General features: G+C 38.2%; 8 protein-coding genes across 9 annotated transcripts; 6 read left to right on the forward strand and 2 right to left on the reverse strand.

Moving 5' to 3' along the window:
* Positions 1–883: 883 nt before the first annotated feature.
* On the forward strand, positions 884–3,291 carry LOC6564030 (sterol O-acyltransferase 1). The gene is made up of 2 exons (XM_001989811.3): positions 884–1,670; positions 2,167–3,291. Exons 1-2 carry the CDS (start codon positions 995–997, stop codon positions 3,192–3,194), a joined length of 1,704 nt encoding a protein of 567 aa, XP_001989847.1. The 5' UTR covers positions 884–994; the 3' UTR covers positions 3,195–3,291.
* Positions 3,217–4,382, reverse strand: LOC6564029 (cyclin-dependent kinases regulatory subunit). Its single transcript, XM_001989810.3, has 2 exons — positions 3,796–4,382; positions 3,217–3,734 (listed from the first exon to the last, which is right to left on the reverse strand). The coding sequence occupies exons 1-2, from the start codon at positions 3,852–3,854 to the stop codon at positions 3,494–3,496; spliced, it is 300 nt and encodes a 99-aa protein (XP_001989846.1). The 5' UTR covers positions 3,855–4,382; the 3' UTR covers positions 3,217–3,493.
* LOC6564028 lies at positions 4,360–6,802 on the forward strand. The gene is made up of 2 exons (XM_001989809.3): positions 4,360–5,397; positions 6,608–6,802. The coding sequence occupies exons 1-2, from the start codon at positions 5,181–5,183 to the stop codon at positions 6,799–6,801; spliced, it is 411 nt and encodes a 136-aa protein (XP_001989845.1). The 5' UTR covers positions 4,360–5,180; the 3' UTR covers position 6,802.
* A 258-nt stretch (positions 6,803–7,060) lies between these two features.
* On the forward strand, positions 7,061–10,647 carry LOC6564027 (transmembrane protein 216). 2 transcript variants are annotated; one of them, XM_043214801.1, is made up of 2 exons: positions 7,061–7,193; positions 9,256–10,639. In XM_043214801.1, exons 1-2 carry the CDS (start codon positions 7,061–7,063, stop codon positions 9,447–9,449), a joined length of 327 nt encoding a protein of 108 aa, XP_043070736.1. In that variant the 3' UTR covers positions 9,450–10,639. The 2 variants fall into 2 exon arrangements, with proteins under 2 accessions (XP_043070736.1, XP_001989844.1); XM_001989808.2 differs by lacking the exon at positions 7,061–7,193 and adding an exon at positions 8,534–9,124 and having other exon boundaries at positions 9,256–10,647.
* Positions 10,648–11,164: 517 nt separating this feature from the next.
* LOC6564001 lies at positions 11,165–12,432 on the forward strand. Its single transcript, XM_001989807.3, has 2 exons — positions 11,165–11,278; positions 11,334–12,432. The coding sequence occupies exons 1-2, from the start codon at positions 11,257–11,259 to the stop codon at positions 12,260–12,262; spliced, it is 951 nt and encodes a 316-aa protein (XP_001989843.1). The 5' UTR covers positions 11,165–11,256; the 3' UTR covers positions 12,263–12,432.
* Positions 12,433–12,808: 376 nt separating this feature from the next.
* Positions 12,809–14,324, forward strand: LOC6564000 (transcription factor Ouib). Its single transcript, XM_032737402.2, has 4 exons — positions 12,809–12,937; positions 12,999–13,579; positions 13,643–13,888; positions 13,943–14,324. Exons 1-4 carry the CDS (start codon positions 12,809–12,811, stop codon positions 14,067–14,069), a joined length of 1,083 nt encoding a protein of 360 aa, XP_032593293.1. The 3' UTR covers positions 14,070–14,324.
* LOC6563999 (transcription factor Ouib) lies at positions 14,284–16,147 on the forward strand. The gene is made up of 4 exons (XM_001989805.3): positions 14,284–14,403; positions 14,461–15,032; positions 15,094–15,339; positions 15,886–16,147. Exons 1-4 carry the CDS (start codon positions 14,284–14,286, stop codon positions 16,106–16,108), a joined length of 1,161 nt encoding a protein of 386 aa, XP_001989841.1. The 3' UTR covers positions 16,109–16,147.
* A 152-nt stretch (positions 16,148–16,299) lies between these two features.
* LOC6563998 (transcription factor Ouib) lies at positions 16,300–18,072 on the reverse strand. The gene is made up of 5 exons (XM_032737085.2): positions 18,058–18,072; positions 17,645–17,775; positions 16,943–17,592; positions 16,634–16,879; positions 16,300–16,579 (listed from the first exon to the last, which is right to left on the reverse strand). Exons 2-5 carry the CDS (start codon positions 17,756–17,758, stop codon positions 16,465–16,467), a joined length of 1,125 nt encoding a protein of 374 aa, XP_032592976.1. The 5' UTR covers positions 17,759–17,775; positions 18,058–18,072; the 3' UTR covers positions 16,300–16,464.
* Positions 18,073–18,086: the final 14 nt, after the last annotated feature.

An 18,086-nucleotide genomic window follows, 5' to 3' on the forward strand; every position in this document is an offset into this window, starting at 1 on the left:
TTGATTAAGATTCAAGTGCCAAGTGCCGTTGATAGCTAATCGGGTCGCTTAAGGCGCCTCAATTGTAAAATTGTAACCAAGCTAAACTAATTCACCAGCAACAGCAACAAATACAAAACAACGTACTTTGTACGACGCCACAAAGGAAGCGAGAGAGAGAGAGAGAGAGAGAGAGAAGAGCGATAAAGAGTGTCTATGGGAGAGTGACTCAGAGAGTGTGGCTGAACGTGGATAGACTCTTTTCGCAGAGACGTAGCTAGTGCTGCCACAATCAAAAAAGCTGATTAAAAAAAAAGCTAAGCAAATTAATTGAAAAGGTGATAATGCAAATTTTATATGCAAATTAAATTGTCTAATGATTAATGTAACTGATTTTAACATTTCGGATTGCAAGTAAGTGCTTTATTACATTATTATTTTTTATATAATTTTACTGTTCTCATAATTGACTTGAAATTAATTATTTAGTTTGTATATATTCGTGCCGGGTCACTTTAGTTGACATTGAATAAATAAATAAATAATAAGTTCGCAAGTTTAGTATTATTTTCTTAAGCAAAAGCTTTTTTCGTAAAATTTGCATTGCATTCAATTATAGGGAAAACTCAGCTAAAGTTAAATCTAATGTTTTCTGATTTGTTTGTGACTCTCCCCCTTCCCCCTGCGTATGCTCTTAGTTTTAGAAATAGCTCGACTTAAGCAGTATCTAGCTATTAACTTTAAAGACTAGCCAGATCTAGCAGGAAACTAGCTAAATTGACAGCACTGCTAAACAGTGCTGCAAAATCCTCGACAACTGCGCCTCTGGATGATGTACAAAAGCGCCGTTACTATCTTGCGCATTCGACAACAACAGACAGAAACATTTGAGCTTCTGTCCAATCGATACATTATTTAATTCGACGTTCGCGTGAACGGGTGGTACCATAAAATTAGCTTAAAACGATTACAAGTCGCAAAGGTGCAGGTATTAAATAATAATAAACAATTTACCATGTCCGAAGAGCAGTCGCGGACTATGGAAACCGATCAAATACACTTTGTGCGCGAAAAGCTGCAAAAGTTTCAGAGCAAAATGTTGCTTGACTTTGATCAGCGATTGTCCTGCTTGATCGAGGATGTGCTGCAGGACATACGACAGCAAGAGTTGCGTGCGCACGAATTCCGGCACTTTGATATCTCCACTTCCAGGGAGAGGGGCCCAGTGGCCAATGCCACATGGCACAATCGACGGCAGCTAGCATCTTCGATCAAATCAACGACAGACTTTGACGTAATCGACTACCCAAATGGGCAGGCGGATGCCCAAAATGAAACGACCAAAGCGCAAACACAACAACAACAGCAAGCGGAACAAAGAAGACGACGTCAGCTGCCGGACAAAGTGTTTGTGACTCGCGAATCGTATTTGACGGCATTGCTCCAGGTGGAGCACATGCGCACCATTTATCACATATTCGGCATAATTCTGGTAATGTTTCTGCTCAACGTCATTTGCTACGACTACTTTGTCGAGGGCAACTTCAATCTTGGCCTGGGCACATTCCGGGGCGGCCTCAAACGCCTCCATTGGGTTATGGGCGTTTGGCTGCTGGAGCACATCTTTGTGCTGACCTTGTTCTATGCATTCCAGGGCTGGGCTGTAGTGCGTGCCAAGCTGCAATCTTACAGTAAGTTTATCTCCTCAAAAATATGAATCATCCTTCATGTCAAAGTTTTATTTATTAATTTTGTTTTTATTTTTCGAATAAATTTAATGTTCAAAATAAGTGTAGATACAATTAAATTTAAATGATATGCAGGTTACCATAATTATTAATTTGATTTACAGTAAAACTTCCCTATGGTGTATTAATTTAAAAAAAAAAAACTATTATGCAAAAATTATTATTATTAAATTATATTAAAATGCTAGGCAGTATTCCAAACGTGTTTAAATTATATTTTTTGGTTTCCTTTTACATATTTATTGGCTGTCGATATTTTAAATGTGTGTTTTGCTGTCTCAAATTCGAAAACTCAAAACATATTTACATCATAAAAAGAGATCACCACACTATAATAATTAATTATAATTTTAGAAAATGCTAATATATATTTTTTTCATTTAGTTTTCTAGTAAGTTTATATAATTCTAATTCACTCGATGCTCTCACCATTTTGCAGGCTCGTTGCAGCGCTTTTGGTCGCACAGCTGCCTGATCCTGTATGTGAGTGCCCAGCTGGTGTTTGGCTATGTGTCCACCTCGTTGTGCCTGAAGTTCCAGCTGCCGTTTGTGAGTGCCTGTGTGCTGCTCCTGGAGAGCACTCGACTCTTGATGAAGATGCACGCTTTTGTGCGCTACAATGCGGAACGAGTGCTGCTCGGCAAGCAGAAGACAGATGATGATGATCTCCAACATCCTGCACGTTCTCCGTATGTGCCGCCACTGCATTGCTATGTGTACTTTCTGTTTGCGCCCACACTCATCTATCGGGATAGCTATCCACGCACCTCGCACATTCGCTGGAAGTTTGCGCTATGCCGCCTCCTGGAGATTGTTGCGATTGCATTTCTGTATGCCTTCATCCACGAGCGGCACATTCACGAGCATTTCGGCAAGATTGGCAAGGAGTCGCTGGGTGCACCACAATTGATCGTCAAGTTCTTTGGCATGATTCTGCCGAGTGCGGTAATCTTCTTGTGCGGCTTCTATATGATACTGCACTCGTGGCTGAACTTTACATCGGAGTTACTGCGTTTCGGGGATCGCATGTTCTACAAAGACTGGTGGACATCCCACACTTACGATAGCTACTATCGCAACTGGAACGTCGTCGTCCACGATTGGCTCTACGAGTATGTTTATCGGGATGTCTACAGGCACATTTTCAAGGGCTCCAAGCTGGCTGCATCGCTGCTGGTGTTCATGATATCGGCACTGGTGCATGAACAGGTGCTGGGATTTGCGCTCCAAGTGTTCTTCCCGGTGATGTTTGTGCTGTTTGGTGGTGTGGGCGTAGCATTGGTGTTCCTCATGCGCAGAGCCCCCAAGAAGCTGGGCAACATATTGCTCTGGTTCTCGCTGATCTCTGGCAACGGCATGCTGATCTCACTGTATGCCATGGAGTATTATGCAAAGCGTAATTGTCAGCTGGAAATGGTCAGTTGGTCGGATTATTTAACGCCAGCGATCTGGCGTTGCTATCATTAGTTGTTCGAACAAAAATCTTATGTTTAGAGTTCTAGTTGTAATTTGTACACAAATACGTTTTGTATTTTATACTTAAATAAACTTAATGAACAATTCATTAAAATGCTTCGTTTTCAAAATGCAAATGATAAACTTAAGGGAAAATATTCACATACATCTCTAAAGTAATTGTATCAAAATTATTTTACATCAAGTTGTCTGATGATAAGGCTCCAATCCCCTCTATTGAATACTGTCTAACAATAACAATCTCCACCGTCCACTCAACTAGCCACCAAATCTTTGTTGTTGCTCCTCTCCTAGGCGCAAACATTGACATTATTCGAGACGGTTGCTGTTGGCTGAGATGCGGCTGCTGCTGTTGGAGTCTCATCCTCCACGTGCTTGCGCCGAAATAGTATAACATGCGGCTCCGGTGCATGCATCATGTAGTGCACCCAGCCGGGACTCTGCTGAACGCCCAAATTGCGCCATTCCGTCTCCGTCATCAAATGGGACTTGGGAACATGTTTGGCCAGGTCGGGCGGCAGAATTACGTGCCTATAAGCGACAAATCGTAATAGTCAATAAATGAGCAGTTTTAAATATTTGTCTACGATACCTGTATTCAAATTTATCATCAAAGTACTTCTCAGAATATTGAATTTGATCGGCGGGCATGTTTATTATTTATTTATTTATTATTACTGAGTTCTTGTCAATGGATTGTACTGATTGTGGAGGTCGGTCGATAGTGGCAGTGTTATTAATAAACAGAACACAAGCGAATTACTGCGCATTTCAAAACACCGCTCCTCTTCTAACAGACATCAGAACTCGATCTCATTTAACATTCTGTTAACTAACTTTCAAATAGACTTAATCTATATTCTTATCTACTATTTCGGTTAATTTTTTTTATAAAATTTAACAGTTTTCCATATGAAAATCAATTTCAATAATACATAAAATATTAATACAAAAATATGCACATCGATAAAAATAACCATATACAATTTACTAAAACTCTTTTGACACATAAGCTATCCGCATCAATTTATAAGTACAAATTAAATGTTAAGCATCAAAACAAATGAGCGAAAATAAGTACTGTTAACACACTGCAGTTCACTGGAACAAACTCAACGAGTCAGTTCAGTGAACAACTCTTTTGTTCGTTCACTCGTGAACAATCCAAATATACTCCACATGTGCAGCCAAAGTACAACAGCACCATAAAAGCCCAAAAATTTGGAAAATATTTACGTGCAAAACCCAAATAAGTCTATTAAAAAAAGCTGCTGTGTGCGAGTGTGTAGCGTGTGAATCCTTTGTCGTCGGTGTGCGTACGTGTCCGTGTCCAAAAGTTACGCGGCGCTGTTGTGTGTGAGAGCAGAGAGGCAAATATTTAATTGGATTTTATATAAGCGCCGTCGTTGTTTTTCAACATTATTAAATAGTAACACACGCAATTCACACACACACACACACATGTACAGCCAGACAGACAACGCATTTCTGTTGTGTTACCATCGCTACAAGAAGATTCCCATGACAACAACAGCAGCAACAACAACAATGACAACGTAGAGTAAATATGCATATGGGCGAACACAATTAAAAATACACCAAAGAGCGGCCAAAAACAGTTCCAGTTCCCCGCCCAGTGTTAGACAGCCACACACGCATATACTCAATATATATATATATATATGTACATATATATGGAAGCATGTGTGTGTGTGTATGAGCCACCTGCTGCTGCTGCTATTGCTAATGCTGTCTACGCCACTCGTCTACAAAAAGAACAGCAGCAGTAACTTTAAAGCGAACATCTCTACATACAACTGAAGCAGCGCTGCTGCTGCTTCAAGCTGTCCCGGTGACACCGGGCAATAGAGGGCGCTAAACACGCTGCCCTACATTGACGTCAAAAACAATAACAAAAATAATAACAAGATTAACTGAAGCGGCAGCAGCAGCAATAACTACAATAATAATTATAATATGAACGCCAGCCTGATATATGAGATACTCATGTATTTGAACTCATTCTATTTTGGCATGTATGCCGCCTTCGAGGTGGGCGTGGGCGTGCTAAAGGCAATAAATCTGAATTATGGCGAAAACGTTCTGTCACGTGAGGCGACAATTCTGCTCTCCTTGTGCATCATCGAAACGTTACGCATTGTCTTTGGTCGCAAGAGCAGCCTCAGCGATCGTGGTGAGTAATAATCAACACTACAAACCAAATATACACATTCGAACATACATATATACACTTCGATACACACACACACACGCATATTTGCAAATTTATTTGATGTTGGCAACACTTGCCTATTTGTTTACTTAATGAACTGTGCTCTGCCAACAAACTCAACAGTTGACCGATAAGAACGTAGAGCTGGAGTCTGCTGGGCGGGTAGTGGTAAGTGGAGGGGACTGCTATGATGACATGAATATATTATTTGCTGTGGTCTTCATGGCACAACAGTGTCATCGCTGTTCAGTACCTCACCGCTCACCCCTGACCCTCAAACTCCACCACTCACCGCCTGTGTTTGCAAGCTATTCAGATTCCACATTGCGTATGCGTCATTTTATCTGACAAGGAATTTTAATCTGTCCAAAACTGAATTAGGTTTATAGCTTAATTCGTTGTCGTTTCGAATTAAAAACACAAACAACCCTTAAGATCTCATAATTTAGTTTTTAAGCATATTACTTTAAAAAAAATACATATATATATGTATCCGATGTCCGATGTCTATATTTTTTTTTTTGCAGTTACGCCAAACTCCAGCGTTATTAATTACTTTTCAAGCTTTTTTATTGTACCAATATATACTGGTATCGTACCGTAAAAATGGGGGTTTAAATTACGTATTGGTAATCGAATACTTTACGTACTGGAATCGGAATCGTAACTTAAATTATGTTTGGCTTGACACCCTGTTTAAAGCATTTCACGTGTTTCGACAAGATTGCCATTAGGCCAAATGCAGTCTCAGCAAATTCAGTACTATACTTTCATGTTCAACTCTAAGAAAGCCTTTATATTTGAGTTAGTTGACTAAGATTATACCTTGTAAATAGTCATAATTCATAAATTAATGAAAAGTTTAATAAGACGAAAATTACATTATTTTTCAAATTAATCTTTACTATGCAAACTAATTTATACTGCGCATAAATACAAAAGCTGAAATTATCTCTTATAACTTATTTCGATATCGAAAGAAAACTATATTCCTTAGCAAGTGATATATTGAGAATATATTAAGATGTAGCTGATATCTAGAATGGCACACAACCAGACACATAAACATACACACTACCAAATATATCTATTTAAAATATAAAATAGTATTTGATACTACATCTATCCTGTATATATATTACTAATTATAGTCTCTACTGATATTTTGCAGGCTGGCAAGCGACCGCATCCGTAATATTAACACTGCCCAGTCTTGCTATTGTTATCTATTTGTGTTGTTTTCAAACTTATGTTCTCAAACTCGAAATTATTCTGAGTGCCTTAATGATCACCCTACAAGGTGCTGAACTAGTCTACGCCAGCATATTCATTTGTACAATGTGCCGACCCGTCACATACACCTAGCAGTTGGTCAACGTTGCCACGTCGATGCCCATGGCCAAGCCACCAGCACTAGCACCACTCCAACAAGGAGAACCGGCACAGATTGATGCTGTTGCTGGAACAGTTCGACGACGACAACGCAACTTTTGGTATAATTATGTCAAGCAGTTTACGTTTAAGTTGAGCGATTTTGATGTAGGCTAAGCCACTTAAGCACACACGCACACAAACAGACACACGACTTTAAGGATATATACACACCACGAAGACAGGATATTCGATGAAGAACCAAAATACGCTGGCGTATTCCTCGCAACACCAAAAAAAAAAAAACAAGAACACAAACACAATCAAATCCCAAAGAAAACCAAACGTATCCAGACTGGAGCCAAGAAATCGCTTTAGCGAACGAGGTGTGTATGAAAACCGATATCTTATATAAGGTCTATTACGTGTAAGGAAAGCACTCTCTTTTAAATACATATACATACATATATATATATATATATATATATATAAATACTGCACAGATATCACAACGCGACGCGACTCGTCCGCTTCGATCAAAAGCGCCATTTGATTTGAATGCAGTGCGCATTCTTTTGTCCGGCCTTTGTCGCCTGTCGCGTTGATTCGCCGGACCCGCTCGTTGTTGGTGTATTTTTATAATCTAAAATTATATATACAACTACACTTGATACATAAGTAGTCTATGTGCAGCAGCAGCAACAGCAGCAGCATCATCAGTTGGCATCGTTGTCGCTGCTCATCATCGTTGCAATGTACACTTTTAATTCATGTCTAACACATACAGCGATTGGCTAATGAGTTTAGGCCACACTGACTTGAAAGGGACCATCCTAGCCCATTGAATTGGCTATTTAAATCGTTAAAAAAAAGTTGTGTTGAGTAAAATGTGGGTAGAAAAAATGCATTACTTATGGAATTTAAATCCTTTAACAAAATATTTATTTAATTATTATACTAGTACAGATAGATTACATTTGGAATATAAATCCTTTAAATATGATTTTACTGAGAAAAATGTTGGATAAAATTTGAAATTTTAAAATTGCATTTTAACCCTTAAACATATTTGAGTTGAAAACAATTAAATTATAAATATTGCATTACTTATACATTGAATTTTCAACTTAAATCTTTTACAAAATATTTGTTTAATTTTTAACATACGCAGATAGAACTTTTTTTTTTAAATCCTTAAACAAATCAATTTTTAATTACTTTACAAATCTTGATAATTGAGAAAAATGTAGTTAAAAAATATGCATTACTTGTATGCAGATTTTGCACTTAACATAGCTAAAAAAAAATGTTATTAAATATTGTAAAAACGGAAGTAGATTAAATTTGGAATTTATATTCCTAAAAATATTGCATAGTTGAGAATGATGTGTGCAAAAATTAAAAATACAAAAATTGAATTTGTTATTGCCTAAAATGTAATGAAATTATATTTGATTTGTATCGAAGACAGCAGGCGACTAAGAAAACGTATAAAGATAATTTAAAGTTCAATAAAATCAAGAATTATAGTTTAGTTAAAAAAAATATATTTTTTTATACCATGGTAAATTTTTTTAAAAATGGTAAAAACTAAAGGAACTTTTAAAACCGTTCCTCACAAAATCACAAATATTTAAGCAATATATTTGATTGGCATATATAAAAATCTTCGTTTTAGATAGTTGAATATATTGCGGGTTGTAATCTGGTCTGGGCAGGTCATTCATGCATTGCGCTTACCTGACCAAAGCAAAAATACATCTAAATAAAAACTAAGAAGGCGATTTTAAGCACCCAAAGGCGACAACGAGTAGCACATAATTCAAATAAATAACAACAACTACAGCGAAAAGAGCAACAAATGCCAACGACAGCAGAGCCAATGGCCAAGACAGCAGCAGGTCCACATTATTATTATTGTGGCCAGTCTAAAAATATAGCGCCCAACGTGAGCAACGTAGAAGCGTAGATCTCGGACGCGATCGTTGTTTTGCCGGGATTGCACAGAGCCAATTTGATTGTGTGTGTAAAACGTTAGCGTTAAGTTAGTGATAGTTAAAAATGCCGCCAAAGCGACCACCGCCACTTGTGCCAAAGAAGCCAAATCCCAGCATGAACTATGAGGTGTTAATCTACCTAAATAGTTTCTACTTTGGCATGTTCGCCTGCTGTGAAATGGCGATGGGTCTGCTCAAGGCGATCAATCTGAGCTATACGGGTCACACACTCGCCCAGGACTTGGCCGTAATGATTAGCTTCATAGTGATGGAGACGATGCGTTTAATAATGGGTCGCAAGGGCACGTTGGCGGAGAAAGGTACGCGGTGGCAGTCTAATTGACATACATTGTAATTGTCGCACATTGTCTATTTATAGTTGTTTTGTTTTATCAACGTTCTTATTTGACTAATTTCGCTCTTTCTCTCTCTATCTATCTCTCTTTTGTAGGTTGGACTGCCATACTGTCGGTTTTCCTGACCGCTCCGTGCTGTGTGGGCGTATTGTATCTGCTACTGTTGCAGACGTACCGGCTCCGTTTGGAATATTGTCTTTGTACGCTGCAGATCGCCCTCTACCTGACCGAGGTGTGGTACGCCATTGTCTTCGTTTTCTCACTGTGTCGTCCAGTAACTTATGATTAGTAACATACAAGCAACATGCAAACAGCAAGACGAGACATTTATACTGTACTTAGATGAAATAATAACATAAAATAATATAACAGAGATTAGCAATATACACACAAACAAGAAGAATTGAATAATGAGACATGTGAAATGAAATGGTACCCAAACCAAATATAAATATATATACATATATGACATATATTACAAATATATATATATATGCATCTCTACTTGTGTATATTAAGGTTTATGATAGCATACATACAAATATGTGTAATTATATACATATACTTAAAACGGTTTTATATACAAGAAAGAATTGATAACATTTAAGCATCAATTGGAACCAATACGACAAGAACTTGAATAATTTTCACATTTGTAAGACCATTTTTTGTATACATTTAAAACTAATATTGTAATATGGCCTAGAGAAACCAAATTTAGAAAGAGAATAGCTTGAATAGCACTTAGACACAATAGTACATAATATTAAAATGAATAACAATGAAAAAAAGTCATCCGAGAAATAGAAAACCATGTCAAAAATAGTTAAAAATCTATCTAAAAATGAAAACCATAACAACTTAAAACATAACTGCATATTTTAAAACTAGCCCACGAAAAAGTCAAAAGGCAATGTGTGTACTTTATAGAGATACTTTATATAAATCTAGCGAAAACCAAATAGCGTATTTTTAGCCGTTCAAGACGCCACTAAACAATGTATGAGTAAAGTAGAAACGATTTCGTAAATTAGGAGACATATTTAACACGTTTTACATGATGATGATGGTTCCTTCCTCCACCCCCGCAAAATCCATACAATCTCATTTGCATTTCTCTCATTAAACTGTGCACACCAAATGCTAGTCAAAAGTTATGGTCTTTTTTGTGCTTCGATTGCCAATTAATGCCATTAACCATTATCCCCCTCCATCCACCAGTCTAGTCAAAAGAAAATCTCAAAATCTCTCATGTATGAATAAAACCCTAAACGAATCCTATGTTGGCAACTTTAATTGTATAATATTTATATAAACTTTCTGTTGGAATCCATGTTAACATACATTTTTAAAATGCGATTGTCTAACAAACAACCAAAAAAAACTATGTAACACAATTTAGTTATAATAAAAGAAAAACAAAAAATAACCCTGATTTTGTGACAAATTATATACACTGGATGGAAAATACCAATTAAAGAACAAAAATGTATATAAATAGATATTAAATATTTCAGTTTATAAAACAACCTCATCTAATTGAATCGTTAAATAATCTTGACGTCAATAGATAGACAATAACATTGGATTTTAGTGTGAGGAATACGAGCGATTAAGCAAAAATGTACAAAGTCTACAATGCTTACTAAAAGTATTTGGCTCAAAAAATACCTGAGTCGAAATATCAATTTAGATCTTTAAATGTAATTGAACAATTAAGACTTATTTGGCTTTGCGAATGCAAACATCAATTTTGACTTTTCCACAAGATTTCCCAATATTTGCCACTTTAGATTTGCAACTAGAGTTACCAAACGTGGCAGGTATGTTTCTAGGACAATTCTCCTTAGATTATCAAGAAAATTTCTTAATCTTCTTTCTGTAATTTTAGATCAAACTTGGAAGGTGTATTTGTTGGTACCTCCTCATAAATCAGGAAAGCACATATTTCCCAACATTTTTACTGATTGAGTTATCAAATTTTGTAGTAGGCGGAGTTAATTTTAGTTTGCTCAGGCTCAGGCACACAATACATATTTATTATAACAGATTCAAATTGGCTCTTATATCAACACACAACATCTAAAGTTATAGTTATGGATACAAACCAAAAGTCTGGTAAGCGTTTAATGCATATTGCTTATAGCGCTCAATTCTCAAATTCTCCTTTCAGTGGAGAACTTTGAGACGTTGCAGTCGAGCGGCAGCCGTCGCGTGATGTGGGAGGGCTGCGTCGATGAAGAGGAAGTCTATGATTCCATTGTGACCTACAAGACATTATCTAGATCCCGCCAAGCAGGTGACTCAACCAGCACCACTTCTGAGCACATACAATCCCCGGCCATAGAATGTCAATCGAATATACAAACATCGGCCATCAAGTCATCGACAAGTCTGGCCATGCGCTACAAGCCATCGCATGAGTCGCTGCAGAATTTGGCCAGCACGAAGAGATCACATGCGAGGGGGTGCTGGCATCAGTTGGTGGATCGGATACGCAACAAGAAGTTGGACAATGAAGCGTCTGCTAATCTGGCGCTGCGCTACAAGCCATCGCATGAGTCCTTTCAGGATCAAGTCGTGGAACATTCTGAGCCCAAAGTCGCCACTGCAGACCTGAAATTGGAGACGTGCTTTTTTCCGCCCATTCAGATCGCTGTGGTGCGCGAAGTTGCGCCCAAGTTTGCCAATCGCATGTGCATTACCGACGACAGCGAATCGGGCTACTCGAAGTCCATCGAATTGCAGATTCCCCTGTTAAACTCCTCCTCAAAATATAGCAAAACCGACGGCACCGATTCTAATAAGGATGCTCTGCCAGCAGGAACAAAGCGAAGCAAGTCTCGCAACAACACGCGCGCGGCGACTTCCAATGGTTCCTCGAAGGGAGGCAGCATCCCAAACAACGCAATGCCAACGTTACGCCAACGACAACAGGAACTGCATCGCTATCGCGTACAGACTGAGAAACGCCGTTTGGAATTGCTGGACTTGAAGATAGTGCGTGAACGTGCGGAAGCGTTGCGCCGTGAGATACTCTTCCACAAGGACTTGCAGCTGAAGCACAATCAAATTAAATCGTTCGAGGACACCATAAATTAGCCATAAATCTGTTTCCAAACCCAAATTTCTGGTAATATTTACTACCTATTAATAATTAAGTTATATAACAGCAACGCATAAAATTCGATTTATATACGACTTAATTTTTATAATCTTTTGGAAGTACTCACAATTAAAATAATAAATTCTAGGTGACAAATAAAAGACTATCCGTCATATTTTATTCATTTGCTATATGCTGTGATAAAAATATTTAAGGAAGGATTTATTCAAGTTAGACGCATAATCACACTTGTAAATGAATAGAAAATTTAAAATGGCATATAAAAAAAAGTGTTCAAAGTAATAGATGAGAAAAAAAGAATATGTAGTAATAAGTCGAATATGACAACAGCATCCAATAGCGACAAAAGTTCAAATTCAAAATCACAATAACCGTTACACACTCCAGAGACACGCTCGTTGTGGGTGTGTGTTGACGCTTGTGTGTGACTGTCAACCCAGCTGACATTCTTACATATAAATGGCATAAATGCATTTCAATTGGTTCCCATTCCCAATCCCAGTACAACAGATAGACAATGAATGCTCAGCATGCTGGTAAAAATGTGTCGAGTCTGCGGAAAAAGCAATTCATGCGACAAAACAATGAATCTCTTCGAATCGAAAAATCGGAAGCTTATCCGGCATATTCAAATTTTGACTGGATTGCGGGTACGCAACGGTTCCGAGATGTATTCTCTGATTAAATATTAACTATTTATTTTAAATGCAGCTGCGGGATTCCGAAGATGCACCCGCCTCAATTTGTTTTTGCTGTCAAACGGACTTGAAACTGGCCATGTCATTTCGGAGACTTTGCATAAAAACACAAAAGAAATGGCAGCCTCCCATCGAAATCAATGATAACTCCTCCCTCAGCGAGCAGGATGTGCCAGTACCATTAAGCCCAAAGCCACCAATCCAACAGAGCCACAAGTCTATCGGGATCAGCACGTATAGAGAAAGTGATTCGGACGAGGAGCCAAAGGAAACCGTACAAGTTATGCTCAAGGAATGTCAAACAATCAGCACTGATGTTGCTGAGGAACATGATCACTTGGATCTGGACTATATCATAAGAGCCAACACAGACATCGATACAGATGAGTCAAATGAAACACAAACGAATAATAACAACATAAGCGGACTGCACAAGCCAATAATTGACTCCAGCAAAGATTGCAAGAAACTCGCCAGAGCCCAGCCAGAACGGGCCATATACGTCTGCGAGTTGTGTGGCAAATATGTAAATAGCAAAGTTTCATTCGATCGCCACATGCGAAAGCACACCGGGGAGCGTCCCTTTGCCTGCGAGTAAGAATATAAATATTTATATATATATGGATGTATGCACATAAATTGCATACCTATTTGCAGGAAGTGCTCGTCTCGTTTTCTATCCGCTGCTGAATTGCGCTCACATTGCCTCTCACACACGGGAGAGCGACCGTTTCCGTATCGCTACTGCGATCGCCGCTATGTTAGCTATGCGGGCAGACTGAAGCACGAGAGAACGCATACGAATGAACGACCCTTCGTGTGCGAAGAGTGCGGCAAGGCGTTTACCAACACATATATACTAAAGAATCATATGCTGGTTCATACGGGCGAACGCTTATTTAGGCAAGTAATTTTACATTTATTTTTCAGCATCATTTTCAAATTGTACAATTGTAGATGCGATTTCTGCCAGCGTTCGTTTCAGCGCAAAACTCATCTGCGAACGCATTACCGTTCGTATACGCACAAGCAGAATGTGGGGAGGCTTCAGGATGCACAGAACGCAGCTGCGACAAACGGATAAAATTAAATCATTGTTAAGTTTAAGCTTCAGTTAGCAATACATATGGGGTAATGTGGTGATTTCGCGAATTCTTGTTTATTTTGTGGCCAGTGTTGTACTACTGCATATGGCAACCTGTTGACGCGTCTGTGTGAATGGCAGGTGCATTTGTGGGTGGGAAACAGCTGCTTTGTTTCCAATTGCTCAAATTGATTAAAATAAAGTGCACAACAAAATGTTGCAAAACAGTTGTCGCATTTGTGCAACTGACACAGATGCATCGAAATCAACAAATCTTTTTGAGAGAAGTGCACGCAAACTGTTGCGACAGATAAATCTACTCACCGGCGTTGCTGTAGGTAAATTCAAAGAAAAACCATTGATTAATTGATTGATTATCAATTTTTTGCAGTTGGAAATGAAGTCAGATTTACCCACGCTTATATGCAACAATTGTCAAAATGATCTGAACTGTGCCATGGAATTTCGCAGACGTTGCCTGCGCAATCACAGGAGATGGACCCAACAGTCCCATGAGGCATCCGAGCCGAAGCCAGCTCCCGGGTCTCCATCCACACATCTAAGTTACGTGCGTCGAAGTACAAGAATCCGGATCCATTGTCCTAGCGAGGATGAGGAAGTCGACGAAGCGCCCTTGAGTCCCATGGAAGTTCTTATCAAAGTGGAGCATTCAGGCAATGATGCTGATAGAGACGAGGGTGTCGATCACTTGGACACGGAGACATGTAATATTAATGATGAGACCGCCAACATATCCACTTTGGATGATGATAATTATGTGCCAATGCCAATGAAAAGCAAGCGACGTCGACGCTTAGCTAAATCCACCGGCTTAAAGCAGCCGCGCATCAAGCAAAAGTTGCCGGTTTTCTTTTGCGATCAGTGCGGCAACAACGTAACCGGCAAATCCGCCTTCGATAGACATCTGCGGAAGCACAGCGGTATTCGACCCTTTCAATGCGAGTAGGTTGGCCAAATACCAAATTCCAATTCCACATAAGCAATTCGTGTTCCTTGTATTTAGGCAGTGCCCGGCACGCTTTCTATCTGCCGGCGAGCTGAAGGGCCATCAAGTGAGGCATACCGGCGATCGAAATTTCCCGTGTCGCTACTGCGATCGAAGTTATGTCAACTATAGCGGTCGACTGCGTCACGAACGCACCCACACCAACGAACGCCCCTTTGTATGTACGCATTGTGGCAAGGCCTTCACCAACTCCTACATACTCAAAAATCACAATCTGGTGCATACGGGCGAACGGTTATTTAGGCAAGTGTCTAGACTTGAAAAGGCCTCTTAAATTGGCGACCATTACTTTAATTTATAAAACGCTTCATGCTTAATTCAAAAATATATAAGTATGTATTTATAAGATTTCTGTTCATATTTATTATATTATATTATATTGTTTTTTTTTTTTTTTTTTTTTTTTTTGTGGACATTTTGTCGTATTTCATGATAAAAATTGAATATTTTGTAAACAGGAATTGATTGAAACCATTGATGGAACCAAATTTGAAAACAATATTTGAATCTTTTTAGTCTGATTTTGCCCTGAGCTGTTTAACTTCAATATTAGAATTTATTTACATTGATTTTTTCTTTTTTATTTACGCGACATTTGGTCGTACTTCATGATAAACATTTAATATTTTTTTAGCCATTGAGGGAACATAGTTGGAACATTTTGTAGTCTATTTCAAATCAGCACTTGCAGTTTTTTAATCTAATTTTATTCAGAGCTATTAAGTTCTACCATAGCTGTCAAATAATACAATAATATTTATTTATATGATTATGTTTATTTTCTTATAGATGTGATTTATGCGAGCGCTCGTTCTCACGACCCACTCACCTAAAGACTCACTTTCGCTCCAATACTCATAAACAGAATGTGGAAAAGTCAAGTGCTCTCGAGCAGCATCCGCATCCAACAAAAGCGGAAGAGCTGCTTCCAGTTTTTGAAAGCGACTTGCCACAGCCTAATATTGAAGAACAAGCCATGATCCTCGTCACAGTTGAAGTGCCTTTGGAGTAGTAGCAGTTGCTGTTGTGAATCAGCACATGATATCATAAGTACAAATTGTAAATAAATATAAATAAATAAAATATTTGATTGGATTTTAAAACCTTTTTTTGTCTTATTTCTTTTTTCACCGGGTCATGCAACACAATTTTGACTAACTTGCATTTAAATAGTCATTTAAATTTAAATTTGGGTTTTAAATTTGATTTTTATTTATTTTATTTTCCACTTTTCGAGTTCTGATATTAGTTGAGATTAAATAAATAAATGTGAGCATAAAATTATGTATTCTGCTTAGCATATTTTAGAAGTTAAAGAAAACTCTCATGGCGGGAAATAGTTATAATCAATCAATCAATCAAAAATTATCAATTAACTTTTAATCCCTTGTTTTGACGCTCCATTTTGCGCTTGTGAGCGGTTGACAGACAGTGCGTATTAAGATGCGTTTGCCGTCTAAATAATTTATTGCACAAGTCGCATCTGTAATTGGAGGATATCAGATTGAGCTTGATATAAGCGCAAGGAGAATCTCACCTGAAGGCACGTTCGCCGGAATGGATGAGCATGTGGTTCTTCAGTATGTAGGTGGTGGTGAAGCCTTTCCCACAACTCTGGCAAACATAAGGTCGTTCATTGGTGTGAGTCCGCTCGTGTTTCACCCGAGTGCTGTAGTCCGCGAACCAACGATCACAATAATGGCAGGCAAAGGGACGTTCTCCAGTGTGTTTCCGCATGTGACTTTTCAGCTCGGAGCTAGTGCAGAAACGATCCTGGCAGACGCTAGCATCAAATAGATATATATTAATTTAGATATGTATTATTAGTTGTTTGTAATATGCTCACTCGCATTGGAACTGCTTATCGCCACGATGTCGTCTGCAATGTAGTTCGAAGGACATGCGACCCGATATATGATTGCCACACTCCTCGCAAACGAAAATGCCATTTGTGAGGCTCTTTCGACCACGTTTCTTCTTAGCTGAATTTGGGGCCACAGGAATTTCATTACTTGTAGGCACTCCATCACACTCTACATCTAAATCAGGTTGCATGTAATTTTCAATGGGTGAATTATTACAATCTTCGCTGCAAGTCGCTATTTGCTGTTCAGTGGAATCAGAGGGATTCTCGCTTTTTGCTACATCTTGTGTTGTTGGGTTATCATCGATGATGATGTCGTATTCTAGTAGATTATCATGGTTTCCATGTTCTTCAATAACTATCTGATTTTCATCGTGCTCGGCTTTATTTATGAGCTCTTCCTCTGACTCGTCTATAATTTTGGATTCGGACTTAGCTTCAAAGTTACTCGTGTTGATTTCTCTTACGGCCTCTCTATAATCCTCGGATACTTCCTGAAGTTCGTCCTCAGTTAACGATGACAGGAGCTGCTGCTGGACTGCAATAACTCTATCGCTAAATCTGATTGAATCGCGCAATTCTGTTTGGCAGAAATTACAGATGAGGTCCGGTAAACTTTTAGCATTTTCCAACTATAAAACAGTATTCGTAAAATATAAACAAAATTGTAAACGATTTACTTACAATTAGTCCCGTAAGAACTTGAATGTTCCAAAGCATATTTTTATTATCAAAGATTCTTAAAGATTTCTCGCCGGCTGCGTATCTGCCACAGGCTCTGCACATGTTTTTAAGCATTGTGCAATTTAATGAAACTAATTCAACAAGTATTATTTGAGTATTGTAAATATTTTGGAAAAAAGCATTTTTTGATGCAACAGCTGTTATAGTAGTTTTTGACATTCGCATGTGTGCGGAAATCAATATGCATGTATCTAAATGTGACTAGTGCTGTACAACGCATTTGATATTTTAGAATGGACATAATTTATATTTATTATTATATTACATACATATAACAAATCGGCTTTTATACTCACAAATTAAAGTCAATATTGTTTTTTTTTTTAACAATGAAAAAAAGTTGCAGTACTTACCCCTGGATTAAGTGTTTTTATATTCAAAA

This window comes from Drosophila grimshawi, unplaced genomic scaffold (genome assembly GCF_018153295.1).
Source record: "Drosophila grimshawi isolate 15287-2541.00 unplaced genomic scaffold, ASM1815329v1 contig_311, whole genome shotgun sequence".
NCBI lineage: Eukaryota > Metazoa > Arthropoda > Insecta > Diptera > Drosophilidae > Drosophila > Drosophila grimshawi.